This window comes from Colletotrichum abscissum, assembly GCF_030869225.1.
Source record: "Colletotrichum abscissum strain IMI 504890 chromosome Unknown Scaffold_12.1, whole genome shotgun sequence".
NCBI classification, from domain to species: domain Eukaryota; kingdom Fungi; phylum Ascomycota; class Sordariomycetes; order Glomerellales; family Glomerellaceae; genus Colletotrichum; species Colletotrichum abscissum.
In genome coordinates, this window is record NW_026850010.1 from 1,239,318 (window position 1) to 1,257,971 (window position 18,654).

General features: G+C 53.2%; 5 protein-coding genes across 5 annotated transcripts; 1 reads left to right on the plus strand and 4 right to left on the minus strand.

The window, feature by feature from the left end:
* Positions 1-201: 201 nt before the first annotated feature.
* CABS01_06144 (uncharacterized protein) lies at positions 202-730 on the minus strand (the record flags this gene model as incomplete). Its single annotated transcript, XM_060539510.1, has 2 exons — positions 202-303; positions 365-730. The coding sequence occupies 2 exons, from the start codon at positions 728-730 to the stop codon at positions 202-204; spliced, it is 468 nt and encodes a 155-aa protein (XP_060404905.1).
* Positions 731-1,056: 326 nt separating this feature from the next.
* Positions 1,057-1,869, minus strand: CABS01_06145 (uncharacterized protein; the record flags this gene model as incomplete). The annotated part of the gene is made up of 2 exons (XM_060539511.1): positions 1,057-1,676; positions 1,734-1,869. 2 exons carry the CDS (start codon positions 1,867-1,869, stop codon positions 1,057-1,059), a joined length of 756 nt encoding a protein of 251 aa, XP_060404906.1.
* Positions 1,870-2,651: 782 nt separating this feature from the next.
* CABS01_06146 (WD repeat domain-containing protein) lies at positions 2,652-4,161 on the plus strand (the record flags this gene model as incomplete). The annotated part of the gene is made up of 2 exons (XM_060539512.1): positions 2,652-2,869; positions 2,943-4,161. The coding sequence occupies 2 exons, from the start codon at positions 2,652-2,654 to the stop codon at positions 4,159-4,161; spliced, it is 1,437 nt and encodes a 478-aa protein (XP_060404907.1).
* Positions 4,162-10,132: 5,971 nt separating this feature from the next.
* On the minus strand, positions 10,133-11,567 carry CABS01_06147 (uncharacterized protein; the record flags this gene model as incomplete). Its single annotated transcript, XM_060539513.1, has 3 exons — positions 10,133-10,310; positions 10,385-11,209; positions 11,263-11,567. The coding sequence occupies 3 exons, from the start codon at positions 11,565-11,567 to the stop codon at positions 10,133-10,135; spliced, it is 1,308 nt and encodes a 435-aa protein (XP_060404908.1).
* A 5,143-nt stretch (positions 11,568-16,710) lies between these two features.
* Positions 16,711-17,281, minus strand: CABS01_06148 (uncharacterized protein; the record flags this gene model as incomplete). The annotated part of the gene is made up of 2 exons (XM_060539514.1): positions 16,711-16,938; positions 17,009-17,281. The coding sequence occupies 2 exons, from the start codon at positions 17,279-17,281 to the stop codon at positions 16,711-16,713; spliced, it is 501 nt and encodes a 166-aa protein (XP_060404909.1).
* Positions 17,282-18,654: the final 1,373 nt, after the last annotated feature.

Here is an 18,654-nt window from a genome sequence, read left to right on the forward strand (position 1 = left end):
TGGTATCGATGTAGACTGCCAAGGTTTGAATGGGACTTTCACCCCGACCTCGCACTCTTCACTTTCTATGCCGACATGAGTCAAATTGTGAATGACCCTGGGCGGCTCCCCTTGTTTCTGCTGCGCTTCGTAAACTTGACAAAAAAGCCTTTCGTCTAGTCCTAGAAATAGACTACATAGCGCCTAGCGTCGCCAGCTGCTTCAATTCGTCAAAACTCGCTCGAGCATAGATGATGTCGTACCAAAGCGGTCGACAGCAGACGGTTGGCGCGCAAACTGGTGGGTATGGCAGGCGCTGAGAGTCTATCGCAAACAAATCTTAGTTTCTGTTCCGAGTCTTGGTGGGTATCTTGCTAAGCGAAACCTGTGTTCCAACAAACTTCATCGGACTTGGCCACGATGTATTTCCTCCATACAAAGTTGCGGAAAAAAGAAACTGGAACCCACGAGAAATACATAGATACAGCGGGACACTCATCCGTGGTAGGCAAGATAAGCCTGCTATGTCTCTTGAACAAACGAAAGGAGAAAACATGCGGCGTTGTCGGGCGTAGAGCGTTTGCGAGGTCAGGGCCAATCCGTCAATGAGCCGGTTGTTCCAAGCGCTCCATGTGTGGGATCGAGACAGTTCAGAGGTTAGATGGCAGATCCTGGCAGTGACTGGGTGTCTAGCGGCGGCTGATTCGATGGGTGCTTCATTATGGAACGGCCTTCTGCATTCGGTCATCATTGAGATATGCCGTCGCTGACCACGCCCGAATATTCATGTCGAGCGTGCCGTGGATCTTGTGACCGACATATTTGCTACTCTTTCTTACAAGAGCAAACAATGAACAAGGCTGTGCAAGTCCACGACTGTCCCCGTGCACGCAAGTACCAGATGCCGAGTTGCCGTGTCTCGATTGCTCACCCGATCGCTAAATGAGGATCCATACTTGTTCCGGGTTGCTGGCAACGGTCGCCAAGTGCAAAAGTGCCAGCAAGTCGAGCGGTGACAAGGGTTTGGCGGGGAGTGTTGGAACCAACATCTCGGAAAGTGAGAGATCCAGAGAGGTTCTAGGCATTATCGGGATCGCTCAGTTTTTGTCGTTTGGTTGCCCTTTTCCAGGACCCAACGTCAGCGAAACCGACATGGGCTGTCTCCCGGCTCACGTGTCCGAGCACAGGATAAGTTGGCGTGTTGGTCGCGGCGCGTGGTTCTTGATACGTCGGGTTGCTGTCCTCGGGTAGTTGGAGGCCCTCGGTGAAGACCATGTCTCCTTTGCTTCCTAAGACGTCTCTGCCAGCCTCTTCGAGCAAAATGCCCAAGGCGATTAAGGCCGACTCATCCATACTTCTCTCGTCAATATTGCGAGCGCCAACTTGGTACGAAAGATTGCGCTTTGGGCCGCCAAGGGCAGCATAAAAGTAGCTCGCATAGGTGTGTACGGATTTGAGAAGATCAGAGTCCGGCAGGGATGTGCGACCACCGTCTGTAAGGTTCCGGTCATGTGCCATGTAGACATCGAACTCGGCAAAGCGCTCGGGTGCTGACTTGCGACGGAACAGAACCTCCTCCGGGGCTAACGCGGAAGCGTTGATGGGATGTCTAGTCAGCCTGGGCGGTTTGGAGCTGGTGTGAGGCGTCTTCTCATCTTGAACAGCGGCATTCAATGCGGTGTCAAATATGATTCTTCCTGGTAGTGAGTTGGTACTAATTCAGATAGAGAGGCCTAGGCTTGGGTCATGCTTACCTGCAACAGCATCGTAGACGCTGGCATGTCTTTGCGACCGCTTAGCTTCTTCTGGTGGACGTTGAACAAGCTCAGGGCCCTGTGCATCAGACTGGTCGTACATGTCTGAGCGCTGATCTGCCAGTCGTTCTTCCATGATGACAAGGTCTCTGGTTGTTCCCTCTGGTTGTTCCCCTATAGGTAAGTCCTGGGACGTTGTTGTCGCCGACGAAAGCTGGCATACAAAAACACTTGAGAGAGCGGAAGCGCCGAGTATTGTCTTGGTGGATGAATGATGGCACCTATACTCCGTAGTCGTTGGCTCTCGATACAACAGATCGGGTTCTCTGCAGCTGGCTAAAAAGAGGACGAGTATTGGGTTATCGTCTACGCCGTCGGTGGCACATGTCTTGAGGAAGTTATGAAGACGTTGGGGAGGTTGCCTGAAAGACGAGAGGCAGATTTGAGTCTTTACCCTTCAAATTCAATTTCTCAGGTTGGGCAGGAATGTCCTGACCGACCTTGCCGTTCTTGCCCAGAGTCTGAGAGAATGGAAGGTTCTGAAGGGTGGGGCTCAAGTACAGTCTGGCCAATGAACGGGCCTCTATCTGGTTCCTTCCTCTCTCCCAGGTGGGCAAGTGCACCTGGAAAAGCAACCGTCCGTAGGGCAGCCACAGGGTAGCCACAGGGGGTAGTTGCGCTGGACAGAGTCCATTGCTGACATCATCACCACTGTCTCTGGCAACCTCATATTCCCATCCACCAGTCTTACCTGGTAGGTACCTTCCTTCGGTACCTCAGCCTTAGCCTCAGTCTCAGCCTCATCAACATCCCATGTTAAACTTCGACCACACACCTTACGTCAAACTCGCCTGAAATTCTCCAAAACGGCTTCTCATCTCAGGTCACCTTGTCACTTCAAGGCCCAGTCCCAGATGAATGCAGTCCCGTTTATTTGCCCGCTCAACAGGTGAGCTGAGCCCGGACGACTTTGCGCAAGCGACCGCCTCGGGGCTCGTCCGATCCTTTGCCGCCGCTCCACAGCACCGGTTCGACGGAGAAGGAGCCGAACCCGAAGAAGAGGGCCGACATGTGAATCTTTGGGCTCACCGCATTGGTGTCAACGCACTGGCCTTGGACAAGTTTGATGGTCGTTTGTACGTATCTCATCTATCTACACTTCCACTCTCTACCGCTCTGCGTTTTCTAATACCAGATACGTCATGGTAGACTTCTTTCTGGCGGCGCAGACGGATCTGTGAAGCTCTGGGACCTTCATCAAGAGAGCAATCCTCACAAATCTCACATCTTTCAACCCATTGCCAATATTTCCCGGTCTATTGGAGATGAGACAAACACCCACAAGCACGGCATTACTCATCTTGATTTCTACCCTTTCGACAACGAGGCCTTTCTCTCCAGTTCCTTTGACCGCTCGCTCAAGCTATGGTCTACTCAACGCATGACTGTATCCGCCAATTTCGATCTCAATGCCAATATCTACACCCATGCCACCAGCCCCATTGCCAATCATCTCTTGGTCGCCTGCGCGACCCAGCATTCGTCGGTTCGCTTGGTCGACCTCAGGTCAGGAACGTCGATTCGCTCGCTGGTAGCACATGGGGGCGCTGTTTTATCGGCAGCCTGGAGTCCTCGTCAGGAGCATGCTCTTGCAACCGGACATGTCGACGGGAAAGTCCGCGTCTGGGACATACGGCGCGCCTCTGGCTTGGTCGGCCAGCTCGATCAGGAGGATAGCCTCGGCATTGTACACCGCTTCGACCATGCCATGGCTTCTGGCCTTCATTGGAAGCGTATGCCTCATTTCCGCAACTCAGCTCGAGCTCACAATGAGGGTGTCAACGGCTTGACCTGGACCGACGATGGCAAGTACATCGTCTCAGCCGGCTTGGATTGTCGAATCCGTGTTTGGGATGCTGCTACTGGCGCGAATACGCTAGCTAGTTTTGGCTCCCTGATACAAAATCAACAGCCAAAGACCGTCAACATGTTTGTGACGCCCGCTCGTTTGACGCCATCACGTCGGGATCTCCTATTTTATCCCAACGAGCAAGAGATCCTGGTCATGGACCTACATGAGGGCACCCTGGTAACGCGTCTACGAGTTCCTGGACCTCATGCGGCGGCCGTATATCAGAACAATGGCTTGAATGTCAAGAATCGCACAATGAGTATGGTGTGGCGTGGTAGTGGTGGTTCCGGTTTGCAAAAGGGGCCTATAATGGGAGGCGGGACCTCTTTTGGTGCCGTCTACACGGCTCACTTGGACGGCCAGATTCGTTCCTGGATGCCCCGGCTGCCCGGGCCTGAAGACGACGATGATACCCCGGATCCCCAGGATGCCAATGAGGAGGAAAGAAGTCGCAAGCGCAAGGCACTAGATGACGCCTTTAGGAGTCTCATGGGCAAGCAGATTACGTTTAGTTGACGCCGTCTGGCTTTGACGCCTCGTTGGTTCGTCCACTCCATTCAACCCCAATTTTAGACAAGAGAAGGGACTCTAGAGTCTCGTATTCGACATGGTCGACCGCAATAGCACTCATACCTCGGTGTCTACTGAAGGTCGTGTAGCTTGTATTTCCGAACCACTTCAGGCGCATCGGCATCCGCATCCGCCCTCTACTGAGAAGCTTACTGGGTGGCTTACTGGGAGGCTGAAACTCGTCATCACGTAGCCGCTATTCGTAGCTCCTTAGCTCTCCCATGCTTGTCAACTCGGACTTTGACATGCGAGAAAGGGGGTGAGCCGACGACTTGTCAAAGCCAAAGGCCACCTCCTCAAAGGACTTACCTCTCTCTTAGCAGTGGGAATGTTACATTTTCTTTAGCGCTGCTATTCAACTTCGTGGTAGACTACTTGGCAATCATGCTCGACACAAAACTCGTCGCGGCCTTGTGCTGAGGACAACCCGATAATCGAAAGTAGCGGGCCTAGTTGCACCCTCGAGTTGCCGACATCAGTACCATCGGCACTTCGTGCCTGTCACGGCTACCATCGTCTAATTACTACACAGTCACCCTGTGGGGATCACTCGGATCATCACCGCCCAGATGTCCATGCATCAATAGCACCGCGCACCCCTCAATCAATCCATTGAACCATAGGAACACTCTGTGTAGTGCTGTTACATCGCCCCAGCTACCTCACATTGCAAGTATCCGTACAGGGCTGGAACAGGTCCATTTCGCCCTTTCGCCGCCCTCTTCTCCTCCGTCATTCGCCCGGCACTAGAGGTTCCCGACCTAACCTACCCCCGGCCAGCCCGGACCACGCCGGAAGGCTTCCCCGTCGCTCCTTTTTCGACCTCCTGCATTAGCTCCCGCGCCGTCCCAGCATCATGGTTCTTAGAACGCATCTTACTCGCCGTGGAGGGGGAAGGCCTCTCGTTCACGCAACCAGATTTGTAGGACCGTGCAATTAAGCTCTTTTCTTCTTGGGGCTGGCTTAGGTGTGCATCGAGACGGGCAAATTAGCAAAACCCTCGGATGCGGCAGGGGTTGGTGAACCACCAGGGATCGGTCGGTGGTCAGTGGTCATGAGCGATCCAGAACACCACTATCTTCGGATCGGGGCCTGGGGATGGGGGAGGGACAGACGGGGTTGTCGAAGATCAGATGCACGAAATGAGTAACCCGATGATTCGCAACAACAGCCGGGGGGTTCCCTCGACGTCAAAGCTGAACGTTTTGGTTTGTACTGGGCGAATTTGCCATTGCGGCCTAGTGGCTCAACGGCATCAAACATGTTATGGGCGCATGGCTAGCCAAGTATTTGACGAAATCGAGGTCTGTCGTCCTCCGCCCATGAGGGCTAGTCGTCACGTCGTAAGAACCTGGCCACCCTGCCGTCCTTGGTTCGAATGCGTCTGCGGAAATCCGCTCTACTGCAAAGATGACGGTGCTAGCTCGCATAGCGCTGCGACGTCCAAACCTCACCGACTGTGCACCATCTCCTCGCCTTGTTACGCCCAGTCCGACCTATCCCCAAGACCCAATGGAAGATCGTCCCAAGCAACTCACATGGTCTCGCCTTCCTGCAAGCCAACCGTCCTACGCACGGCTTGGGCTATCAAACCCATGTGCCTTATACACTCGACATTTCTTTCCGTGCCAGCCCCACGAAACTATCCTCCCCCTGACTTGAATTAGCACGAGGCGGATAATGCAGGGGGCTCTTTTGCCTATATGCCTATGAATGCGGTATGATTGCCTCTCCCGCGTGCGCCGCCGCGTGCGCCCGAGCAAGAGGATCTACAGACGGCGTCAGAACATCATTTTCGGGGCCCCCACTTCCCTTTTTTCGATGGCGCGCTTCCAGGGGGTGGGCGAGGTAGGGCGCTCAAGCGTTCTAGATTCGATACTCCTACGACGCAAGCCCTGGGGGCGCTCTTGACTCGTGGGAAAGCGGGCGCGCCGGCTCGTGGTTTAGAAAAAGGAGGCCACGCTTGTGACGGTATCGAGATCGTGATTTGAGTAGGAGACGCAGAATGGCGCAAGAGGGTTCGGGTACTACATCCCGAAAGGACGTCATATCCCCTTCCTTCCCCCTTCCTTTCCTTCCCTCCTCTCGGAGCTGTGCCGGGGTGGTATTTGGAGTTCAAGCCGGCGGGATACTTGTGCTCCGACCCAGGAAATAGAAATGTTCGGGCGTGCAGTGGATTGGGGAGATCACCTGGACGCCCGCGGACGCCCGCGACATGCTCGATATATGGTTTAGCTCCCCCCGTTTCCTCCAAGTAGAGTCCAGAGGCAATCCTTCTAGTTTTGCCATGATGTCCGTCGTGGCGTGCGCGGGCAAGTTCTCTATTTGGTGGTAGTTCCGGTTGTGATGGAGGACTGTCCGCTTTGATGGCACGTTGTGAGTTGTCCATATTGGCGTACTAGGAAGGTAATTCGCATAAGGCAGGTAGTCAAATTATTGCGAATAGGGGAAAGGGGTTAACTTGTTAACTGGCAAAACGTAATCAAACGAGAAAGGTTGTCCATTTGAGTTTCGGGAGTTGAGGAGAGTGGCGGATGGGCGACCGCCTCCCCGCACGTGAAGCCGGTCGCTGGGGGTCTGATACATCCCGGGGTTTCGGCGTTGCGGCCGGGCCCGGAGGGCGCGGCTGTGTCGGGCTGCCGAAGGAACGGAGGCCGGAGGAGAGCTTGGTTGACGTCTGCTCAAGCTCTGACGGTATCTGCCAGTAGTCAGTCGTCATACCAACGTGCGCCCTTGATGAATTCATGTTATTGACGACCCCGTAGAGACTCTTGAACTAAACATTGTGAAGCTGTTGAGTACAACGGCTTGGTGGAGGTGCTCAGATGTATCTGGGTTCTCCCGTGAAAAAATAACTTATACGTGCTGCATGAGCTCAGCTTTGAAGTGCGTTAACATAACTGTTATCTCTTTTTACCTACACGTACTATACATTGGACGTTCGTAACGAGTTCGGTGCAAACATTCCTCTTCTGCATAGAGAGAAGTTATCAGTGGAACTCATTCAGTTTTATGTGACTGATGTTGTGAGACTGTAGACAAGAGATACAATGGACTTCTATCAGCTTGTCCATATTCCACAGCGTAAGAGACGTCCCGAAAGCGCTTTTGTTCCAGAGCGAGGACGGTTAGAGACCTCAACTTTAATTTCGAGCTATCCATCTTATATAAGCCCTATACATGATAAGATGGGGGATTTGTTTCTGCAAGCCATTACGTTTCCGTCAGGGAGCGAAACCTATGGGTATTGAAAATCACTGCGTTGCCTTGCTCTCATGCCTTTCCAAGGTCTTGTGAACTTCCAGGATGCCTTCCTAATCAGCTTCTACAATCCTCAGAGCTCCTCATGCTATCACTCTCTTTCCCTCCATGGCAGCTTATGCTGAAGAGGATACTTGAACGACGGTGATTTGAAGACATAGACGCATGTTCAGGCCCATGGGTAGATGTCAGAGTCGACATGCATCGCTCCTACATGCAACACAAGAGCCGATTCACCAGCTGCCGGATGAGTGACTTGGTCCTAACCTGGTAATACTACATTCGACTGAGATCCGAGTGGCTGGGAAGACGAGTATCAATCGGGCTCATCTACCACTTATACACTTACCTATGTGAGGCAGCCTGACCAGTCTAATGGCAACGAGGAGAAGTCGAAGAGAAGACCAGCGTCTTCGGCAATGTCGGGGAAGAGGCTAGTCATCTGGGCTTTGGAAGCACTGTGAACGTCCAAGGCATCTAGAAAGCTGTTGAAGACAGGGACATTGAGTTGATTCTTCTTGGCGCTGCCTGAGTCGCCCGTCTGGTCAATGGCCTATGAGGTCTCAACTTTCGAAGCTCCTTTCAAGTTCTCGCTCGATGGAGACTGAGTGGTCACGAAACGTCACAGGCCTTGCCCGATTTTGCGACTGTTAGGCGGTATCAACAACAGTTTAGTTAAGGTGCGGTAGCGTTGGTCGTTGAATTCCAATGCTCGCCGACACTGAACCAGGAGGGAAGCAGGAAGCAGACTCTTGTATGTCGCGACACCTATTGGTTTGCAAGAAAGGTGTGGACACTGAGCTCGAGTACTTGAGTTCTTCCCATGTGCATTATGCATTGAGGATTCGTTGATGAAACCACCCATTCACCTAACCCACAGGCGTGACTATTGTATCGACTGGAATAGTTCATCGCAAACTTGAAGCGGACGTGGTGCATGGTAGAGGCGAATCATAATACAACTTCTGATCGATACGGAGGAACATGTTACATGCTAGTTACTCTAGTCTTCTTCCCTCCCAGCTGCGCTAGCTGCTTGTATGACATTCATTCTCATACTTACTCAGAAACCATCCCACGACGTCTTGTGACTCGTCTACAACGCGAGCGTTCTCATCTCGAGCCTCTGCCTGCCATGAACGGACACGAATAGACTGCTGTCCACCAATTTCTTGCCCTTCTTCTGTTCACCATTCTCACCCCCTTTAAGCTTAATGCGCGAGAGGAAGTACCCGGTGGGATCATATACGAGTCCATGTCTGCATGTTACCAGAAGCATATCAGGCGCTGCTGGTTCCTGGTGAACCTAGGACTAGCGATTGATACAAGACCAAACTTTTCTGGCCACAAAGCAGCCTTGACTTATCGAGTACTTGGTGTATCAAAACGTGTCGTTACGATAATATAGCGAACGAAAATGAGAAGGTTTGTTCTCTTGATTAGGTGAAAGAAAAGAGAACCTTAAAATGTGTCTACATTCATACTTGAGCAAGTAGCAACTACGAAGCTGAGTATTTGCTCAAGAGGAGGCTACTACGAGCTTGGAAAAGAATAGACGGGAAGAAAATACGACATCACGTTTTGCCTAACCGAGTAGAATATAAGCTTTGTTATGTGCCGTCTTCCTCTAGAATAGTGAGGCATGCACTGATTCGCCACGCATGGGGCGCGAATGTGATGTGATCCCAGGTTATATTCCTATTACCTGACGGCTTGAATGTCTTGTGATATACTATATTCGTGGGCGCAGCCACATATGGCGGGGTTTGCTCTGCTCGCCATCAGGGCATTGGCCCGCCTGATGTGGACTTGAGGCCACTGGTAAGTTGCAGTCTCGGACTGAATGGGCATACTGGGCTCTTATGATCATTAATATGCCAGGAGACCGAAAGACGGTCGGTTTCAAAGGTAGCCCGTCGTGGGCCCTGGCTAACAGTTGCCGCCCCCCCCCCCCCCTTTCTTTTGTGCTGGCGCGTCCTCGCGCAACTTCATGAAGAAGGGGTTCGTAGAAAAATCAGATTAGTCTTCCATTAAAACAGGGGGAAAAAACCAAGAGGAGTTTGTCACCGCCGGCAACTTTCTGCAAAGTATTCGTTGGCGATTCAAGAACTGAAGTACCGGGCCAATAGGTTTCAATCCGATTCTTACGTTTCTATGGACACTTGTACTTAACCTCACATCGCCTGTCTCAGGCAGTTGAGGAAGGGATCGCATAGAACGACCCATCGAGGAGGCATAGACTGGTGGCTTGTTGCTGCGTGATTTGGAAAGCTGAACACGGATTTTTTAAGGGCGAGGGAATACTGAGTGAAGGGATTGGAGACGGAACGGAAAGGGAAAAAAGAGCAGAGACGAATCGAAACCGATGAATGTGAAAGTGAAAGGAAGGGTCGTATGTGGCATTCTACTGTATACCTCTTAAGCCCTAAACCAAAGGTTAAATATTCACACACTTAACTTGATAGAGTATCGATATCGATTGTATGGGATGTTGAGACGGCATCAACAATCCTGAGACGGCTAATTCTTTTCACTGATCTCAATCACCGGTCAAAGTCCAAAATTTTCAGCAATGATAGTTTCATTAAGTCATATCGCTATGGTACAGCTGTACTAGGTATCATTCAATTCAATCCTCCGCATTCAACATCCCCCTTTACAATCCGCGGTGAGTCTCTTGGTGGGAAGGAATCGAGTTCCGTCTTCCGTGGTCTCCGTGAACACCGCCGTGCGCAGTCTCGGGCTCACCAATGTGCTTAGCAAGCACGGAGGGAGGAACCTGAGCAGCGTCGGTAGGATCCTTGGCGTGACCAGTGGTTGCAGACGTTCCAGTCCTGGGGTGCGCACTCGTCAGCCACCCAATCATCCGGAATCGTTCTCTTGTGCTCGTGGTGTGCAAATCGCTTACTTGTTGCCACCGATGGTCTTGCTGCCATCAAGATCGGAGTCGACTCTGGGGTCGGCCTTGTTCAGGAAGTCGCTCTTGTGGGGGCCAGCGGTGCCGGGGGCGGGACCGGTGGTGGCGCTGTGGGTGTTGGCACCGACGCCAGTGTGGCCGACACCAGTGTGGGCACCGGTGTGAGCACCAGTGTGGGTGCCGGTGGTGTGAGTGCCGGTGTGGGTGCCGGTAGATCCAACACCAGCGCCGACACCAGTGTGGCCGGGGGCGCCGCGGTGGTCGCGGTCAGAGTCGATGCGAGGGTCGGCAGCGTTAGCGACGCGAGAGTTGTGGGTTCCGTGAGTGCCGGTGGGATCATCGTAGCCGGTGACAGTGTTGGAGCCGGTCAGACCGCCGGTGGTACCGGTGTGAGTGCCGTGGGTGCCGTGGGTGCCGTGGGTGCCGGTCAAACCGGAGGTGCCGGTGTGGGTTCCGGTGTGAGTGCCAGTGCTGCCGACACCACCAACGCCAGCGCCGCCGATGCCGGTGTGGCCGGGGGCACCGCGGTGGTCACGGTCAGAGTCGATGCGAGGGTCGGCAGCGTTAGCGACGCGAGAGTTGTGGGTGCCGTGAGTGCCGGTGGGGTCATCGTAGCCGGTGACGGTGTTGGAGCCAGTAAGGCCGCCGGTGGTGCCGGTGTGGGTGCCGTGGGTACCGGCGTGAGCACCGGTGGTGTGGTGGCCGGCGCCAGCGGGGTTGCCAGTCAGGCCGCCGGTGGTGTGAGTGTTGTGGTGGTCCTTGGAGTGGTCAGAGTCGACACGGGGGTCGGCCTTGTTCAGGGCGTCTGACTTGTGACTGGGAGGTGTTAATTGAGAATCAAGGTATAAGACAGAGAGGGTGAGGCTTACGGGCCAGCAGTGGTAGGGGCAGGGCCATCATAGCCGCCAACGCCGGTGTGGCCGGTGTGGGTGCCCGTCACGTTAGAGCCGGTGAGGCCACCGGTGGTACCGGTGAGGCCGGAGGTGCCAGTGTGGGTTCCGGTGTGAGTGCCGGTGGTACCAGCGGGGTTGGCGCGGTGGTCACGGTCAGAGTCGATGCGGGGGTCGGCGGCGTTTGCTACGCGGCTGTCATGGTGACCGTGAGTTCCCTCAGGCTGCTCGTGCTTCTTGTCCGAAGACAGAGCGTCCTTGACCTTGTTGACAATAGAAGACATATTGGGCTATCTGATGATTTGGGGTATCAAAATGAAATCGAATATGGGTTATGAAAGAGGTGGTTTGTTTCTAAGTTGGTTTTGAGAGTTGGTTGTTTTGGGGTATCTTGTGTTATGATGAAGAGAGAAGAGAAGAAAAGACAAGATTGAGGAGGAGAGGTTCTGGAGGTTATATAGAATCAAAGGCACATCGAGAAGCTGCATCTTCGAAACTCCTTTCCGATGGTAGATCATACAATTACGATCGCGATCCAGCAAGCAAAGCAAGCCCCGTGGCTGGTCCTTCTCTCACTCCTCTCTGTGACCACCCTTGCAACGCCTACGCTGTGACTGACAACAATCAAGGAACCTGCATCACCGTGCCTGCTTGCCTGCTTGTCTAGGCCAGTCCAGCGCCAATGCCCATACACACAGTACATGCCGGCATGGGTTTGGTTTGGAGGAGAAAGTGGCCGCAGAGGTGAGGGACAGCTTGGGCACTTACTTCATACATCGTCATAGGTCTTGGACGCAGGTGTCTCATTCGGGACTACAAGCTTCAAAAACTGTCAGCCAGTCGGGGTGAGGCGTTGGGCCCCAGGACTAGCATCAGTCGGTAGTGCGGTGCATCTTCTCCGGAGGGCAGACCGGGGTCCCTCCCCCTAACCCAGGCCAATGGGGAACCGGTGAACTAGACCCAGTTTGCCATGGCTGGATGACGACCCAGAAGCATTGTCTGGCGTGACACTGTGCTTGTTTCCGTCAAGCCTTTTTACTTTGCTTCAGAGGAATCTCCGGTTTGGCAATGGAGAATGAAGGTACAGAGGTACTCAGGGTTCCCAAAGAGGGCTCCCAAGAGCTCAACAGCACGTAACATGTCAAGGATTCGTCGTCATAGGCCAAAGGAACGGCGGGGCCACGACGGTTCGAGAGGGGATGAAGATCTGTGGCTGGTGACGTTATAGGGCTGCGAGATGGACAGCAAATGTGGCGAAGACAAATGGAGAAGAATTGGAGACGTGTGGTTATTTTGGCTCGGACTGGAGTAACGACTGTAACCTGGGAAAGCATGTCTCTTTGCGTTTGCTCAGGTACGGTACCGCACGTGGTGGAGGAAGGGGAAAGCTTCAGAGAGAATCAGAAACTAGGTACGCAGCTGTTCCGCCTGGCGCTCCTGTTCGTCTTTCCGTTTCGTCCAAGCGTGACAGAGTTGCCAAGCTGAGCTGGCATCTGACTGGGGTAGCGCAGCATTGGAGACAAAACGAGAGACGGACTGCGCCGCCGCGCGTCGTGTCTCACAGCCTATTCGGCGAGAAAGTCGCAAGTTTTCCAACAGCTACAAGCCATTGAGTGGGAGCTGTGAGACATTGCAGACCTCTCAATGGCCCTACGAAGGTACCTACGGGCCAGAACCGGGCAAACGCAATCCGTGGTGGCGGTTGTACATACGAGGGGAAAAGACGTGATCCGAGCTTTCTCGTTCGTGTCGTGTCGTGTTCCTCTGGGAGCGAGAGGCCTGAGAGGTTGAGAACTGGAGGTGGACTTGTGGAGTGATGTGACATGGATCGAGGTTTGACGTTCCCGAAAGCGTATGTATGTGGCTCCAGCCTCGGCCAGGGATGTGATGTGATATCCACAGAACCAAGGCAACGGAAAGGAAGCCCCCTCCAATGACGCAGCATCAAGAGCTCGGCTGGACGGCCCCGCGTGTGGCGTTAGCTCGATGATTGGACAGCCGGACTGGAGACCGGAGATGATGGGAGATTGTGATGTGGCTAGTGACCTCTGATCCTTTTCGTGTTTTCGTGTTTCTTCGTTGTGATATTGTGCCGTAGTGTGGCGTCACCTACTCCATAAAATGCGGTCATCGACTGCCCAGCTCCTTTCGAAAGCCCGTGGCGCTAGCTGGGCCTGAATGCCTGCATGTAACCTGCTCTGACCTTCTTACTTGACCCCGCCTCAACGCGGCTTTGCGGGGCATTACGCCATGCGGCTCTCATCGGACAGCCAGGAGGAAGCCGGAGGAAGCGCAAAGGAGGTGTGGTGGGAGGTGGGTAGACACGCAGAGTGAGACATACGGAGACTTGTCCTTCCCACCACATCTCTTACTGAGCTCAAGTAGCTCGACCTTTCTGCCCGTCTGTCTTGCTGCCTTTTACCCCTCCATGTCTCTGTTTGTTTCTAGGGTGACAACACAGAGACCCGAACAACATGACAACCCCCGTCCCGGTTGGAAGATCCTGACAAGGAACCTGGATGCAGAAAACCCAACCGCCCCTTGCCGCCGTGCCGCCCTTACATTTTTGGCCCCCTCTCATCGAAATAACCTCCAGAAATAACCGTGATAACATCCCTCCAAGGTGAAAGATCGCCGGGAAATTCGGTCATACCAAAGGCATATTTGCGCAATTCCCATCCTCGCACACAGTCACAACACCTCAAGCCTCGTAAACTTTGCCGCCGTCCCTTACAGTGATCTGCCAAAAAACAAAAACTCCTTCTGCATAGAAAACCCCCGCACTAATTAAGTCATCTTCTCCTTTGGGGTATGCGTGACCTGTTTTTTGACGCCAAGCTAGTGAGAAAGAAGCAAAAACACGCTGGTCTTCCCGCAAAGTCTGGCGCGGCGCCCCTCCTCTTCAACCACACGTTTTTACGAAACGAGCCAAAAAGTTCGAAAGCTCTCTCTGCCGTGGTAACTCGGGGAGAGAGGGAGAGTCTAATCCCAGTTGAAGCTAAAGCCCAAAGGTGATACGGGCAACCGTACCTAGCTCGAAAGCGGTCTGGGGCGGGGGTTAGAGTATGAGTTCAGACGTCGCGGGTCCCCCGTCCTCTTGGGATCGCGGATCGTGAAATTTTAGAGAGATCTCACTTATCGTCAGGGAAGAGCTTCGGAGGCGGGATCCTACGTAATTTCAATTGCCAATGGTACAATGCTTTCGACCCAATGGTTCCCGATGCCCCCGTCCCAACCCCGCTCACGGGAGCATCAGACTGCAGTGGCTTGGGGAGTTTCGAACGAGGCACGGAGTAACAGAGTATGGGGAAACCTGCTTGACGCCTCACGCCCCCCGAGACACGGGCCATGGCCTGTGGTTCTGTCTCGTTCTGGAGCGGTCCAGAACCGCAGATTCCCACAAGGCCATCACGGTCCATCAGTGATCAAGGATCACGAGGGGCTCTTCTCAAACGCTTCTTCGCGGAGCACACATCTGTTTTCGGAACGGGCAAAAGCGGTGGCCGCGGCTTGCATAAGTGAGGTGAGAAGAGACCCCAGGCTCCCGGGAGGCGGTCAGTAACCGAGGCTGGGCTTTCGCGCTGTTGGTGAGATCTTGGCTAGGTAGTCTGGTTTGCCCGCTTCCCTTCATCTCGCTTCCAACGGTTCTATTTTCCCCAATCTCTGGGAGTATATCTGCGGAATTCCTCAGATGGGCGCTGCGGCACTTCTTTGCCTAGTCTTCCCACGTTGTCTGATCCTTCGTTCCCAGTTTGCCCAGAAACTACGTCATTCACGAGCCTTAGTCGTCTTCTCACTTCTAGCGTCCGCGATCGCCTGTTTTAAATGTCTCTCACCACATCCCGATACCTCTCCTAGCACCAGTGTTGTCTCTCATGTGTTAGAGATTGGGCCGCTGTCACTGTGGTGCTGCCATTGGAGCGGCAATGGGCTAACAGCCTAGGCTCGCTTGAAGTCGGCAACTGGTCCAGATTCATGGGCCGGATGATCCCACCTTCATAGTTGAATTGAGGCCTTTTCGAGACGAAAATGTTGGCAGTAGTGGTGGCGATCCCGCACATCTCACGATCTAAGGGCTTGAAGTCAACTTTGCGCACTACTGCGCAGACCTCTAGTGTCCATGATAGCTGACATGTGCCGCCATAAACTCGCTGGTCTGGCTAAACGAGTGTTGAACCCCGTTGACTGCCGAATGAGACCGGTCTCATCGAGAGTCAAACGGTTCTGCGCCGTTGCACACGTTTTAGGAGCTTGTCTCGCGTCGGCAGATTACTTGACGTAGTTACCTGAGTACCTGATAGCACTGCTGCAGGCTCATTATTGTAGACAAAAGAGACAATTCCACATACTTGAGCTGCGAGATCGTCAAAAAGACCTACATAGATGATATTAGAAGGCCAAAATTGCGTCAATAACGCCAATATTCAAGCTTCGATCGGCAGAGAAAATGCTGTAGAAAATCGTCCTTGAGCTGCAACTCGCTTGCCTCTTTCGCGCGAGTAGTATTCTAACCTCAAACGCTCATCTATGGATCTACTTAGAATTCAGAGAGATTGTGATACTAAGGTATCGTCTCATCAGCGCTCAAAGTGGGCTGCAGTTGCCAGTCAGCATCCCGAAACGTCGCGGCACTCATCCGGGCTTCCTAGGGCTGCGGCCCCGACGGGAGACCCCACTTGCCCCGGATCGCCTATTTGCCAAGACCGCGGAGCTTTTTTCCCTCGCGCCGGCTGTCGGCAGCCGGATCGGGTGGTGATGCTAGACTGAAAAGACACTCTGAATTGGGAATAAGGTTATCAGGGGTTGTCCGAGTGTTTACTGTAGGTTGTGGCTTGACTTGTGGCTGTATCGACCAGTGATAGACGTGTAGGCACCCATACGTATATCATATGGGTAAGTATATGTATAAATCCCATTGTGTGGGCGCGATTATAGCCATCATACCGCTTGGATCAATACGTAGAACCAGTGAAGCTGAGAGAGGAACGCATCATAATATACATCATAGGTGTTCGTAAATGTCAGTAGCGTTTCCATCTTCGACAGGTTTGACAGAAGGGGCAGGAACAGATAAGTCGCATGTCCCTATCAGCTTGTAGCGAGAACACAATTCGGTGATATTAAGGTACTTAGGTATATGATACAGGAGGTAGGGTATTATCGGGTATCAGGTCTTTCAGTGAAGAGTCAAGCCATTCTCTCATACGTTCGTAAACAAAGCAAAACAGGAAAGGGTAACAAGTAACGAGCCCTCCAACTCCTTCCTCCTTCCATCATCCATCAAGGACGTGGAAACAGGACACCGTGAGTAGGCAGCGATGGGGATTTGCCACTTGATCTCGTTTGACTTGTACAAGCCTAGGAGCAGCAGTGTGCCAAGGGTATCAAAGTTGAGTAGGCATTCGAAAAGCTACGCACGCGCTGCCTTTAGACACGCGAAGAGCGGTACCAGCGGCGGCGGCCGGTGTGAGCGGGGCGGCTATCGGCGACGGCGGTGCGACGACGGACCCAGAAGAGACCGACGAGGGCAGAGGCGAGCCAGACGATGGCGGACAGGAAGCAGAAAGCGATGTTGGCCTTGTTGCGACCGCAGGCGTCACCGCGGGGGCTGACATTGCTCCAATCAAAGATGGGACCGCAACCATCACCGACAAGCTGGAGATGGCATGTTAGCTCTGATCGGGAATTTGACTTGTAGGACAATGGCGGTGTATGATGAACTTACGTTGACGAGCAGACCAAAGGCGACGAACCAGAGGATGCTGAGGAAGATGTCCATGGGCCAATGGATGAAGCTTCCCGAGAAGGGGAGGAGCCATATCAAGGCGAAGAGAAGCGACAAGCTGGCCACCACGATGGTGTAGATGTACCGGCCATTGTCCCACGACGAGGTGTTTTGGGTCGCGTGGAGGTAGGCGCCGGTGATACCAGCCACGATGGCTGCGAACACGAGCTGAGCTCCGCGGAGGACGAACTGCACAATACGGTCGATCGCCATTGTGATTGGTGACGGCGGTTCCTTTACAAGCTTAGAAGCTGGTATGAGAAATTTGGAGCGGCTTGGGATGATGGGATGCCTTGTCGCACGGGAAAAGTCTGCTGATCTTGTTGTCGGATGGATGAAGAATCAGAGTGAAAGGGAAATGTATGAGATGATATTACTCTATTTATCAACCTCTCCTCAGGGTAGGCTAAAGAAGAGTTGTGCGACACGGGTCAGTAGGGAGAGAGTCACATCAGGATGACGATCTGGTGGGAAAGCAGGTTTGGGTACGGATAGGTAGGCCATGGTCCTGGAGGTCTGGGTCTGCAGACTTTCTCGTCACCGCCGAGCACAGCAGATGCGTCTGGATCACGGCTTGGATGTGCCGATACTTTTTGACTAAACCGCTGGGCTTACCCATTTTGTGACAAACAACATCTTGCAAGGGGAACAAAAAGGTGTTATCTGACTAGGAAAAACGTGTAACTACACAAGTCCCGAGACCTTTGCTGCAGGACGGCGGCGGTACATGCGCATAGTCCCTGCCAAGATACGATACTTCCTAGGCTCCTCCTCTACCGGCATCGTAGCACACGCGAGAAAAGGGATGGAACAAGGGCGAGACTGGCTAGAAAAGAAACGTCACCGGGGTTTGGGCTTCGTGGCACGCTGTCGGGAGTCCGTGTTGGCTTTGCTTTCTCTCTCTGCCCAGCCTTGTGAGGTCATCAGACCGGGGGCTGGAATGGCTCAGAGAAATAGACAATGTCAGGCTAGCATGACTCTGATAGGATGTGGTTGTCTACCAACCCGGTCGTGAAGTTTGAAACAAGCCTTTTCCCGGGGCTGTAATACTTACGATCCTTGCCCTGCACTGCAGGAAGCGCGGTGATTGCCCCTTTGTCGAGCTTTTTTATTTCTTTAGATAACTGTTGGGTTTCTGGCTGGCGGTTAGGCTTGTTGGTGTAAGATTGGCGAAATTTCGAATGCCATCAGCCAATGTGACGGCTTCCTGGGCAAAGGAAAGTAAATTGTAAGGCTAACAAGGCCGAGACCACTAGGTTCAACTACTACGGTTGAAAACAATAGTATTCGTGTAGGCCGAAGCATATCGCGGCTTGGGGATTCTTGGAAGGATGGAATCCAAACAGCGTGACTTCATCGACTGATGGAAGCATTCTCTGCCGTACTTTCTTCGGACTGGCAGACACAAGAATGAGTAATACTTGCGCAACATCGGGACTGCGGCATCGTCTAGAATGTGACTTACAAGAGGCCGCCCTTCGAATTGGCTTGCGACGTGTGTGGCGATCGCTGTGGCTCAACTGGTTCCAGACTCCCCCAGATCAGCAAGGAAGAAAGCAGGCTTAGGTGCCATTTTGAGGGGGGGG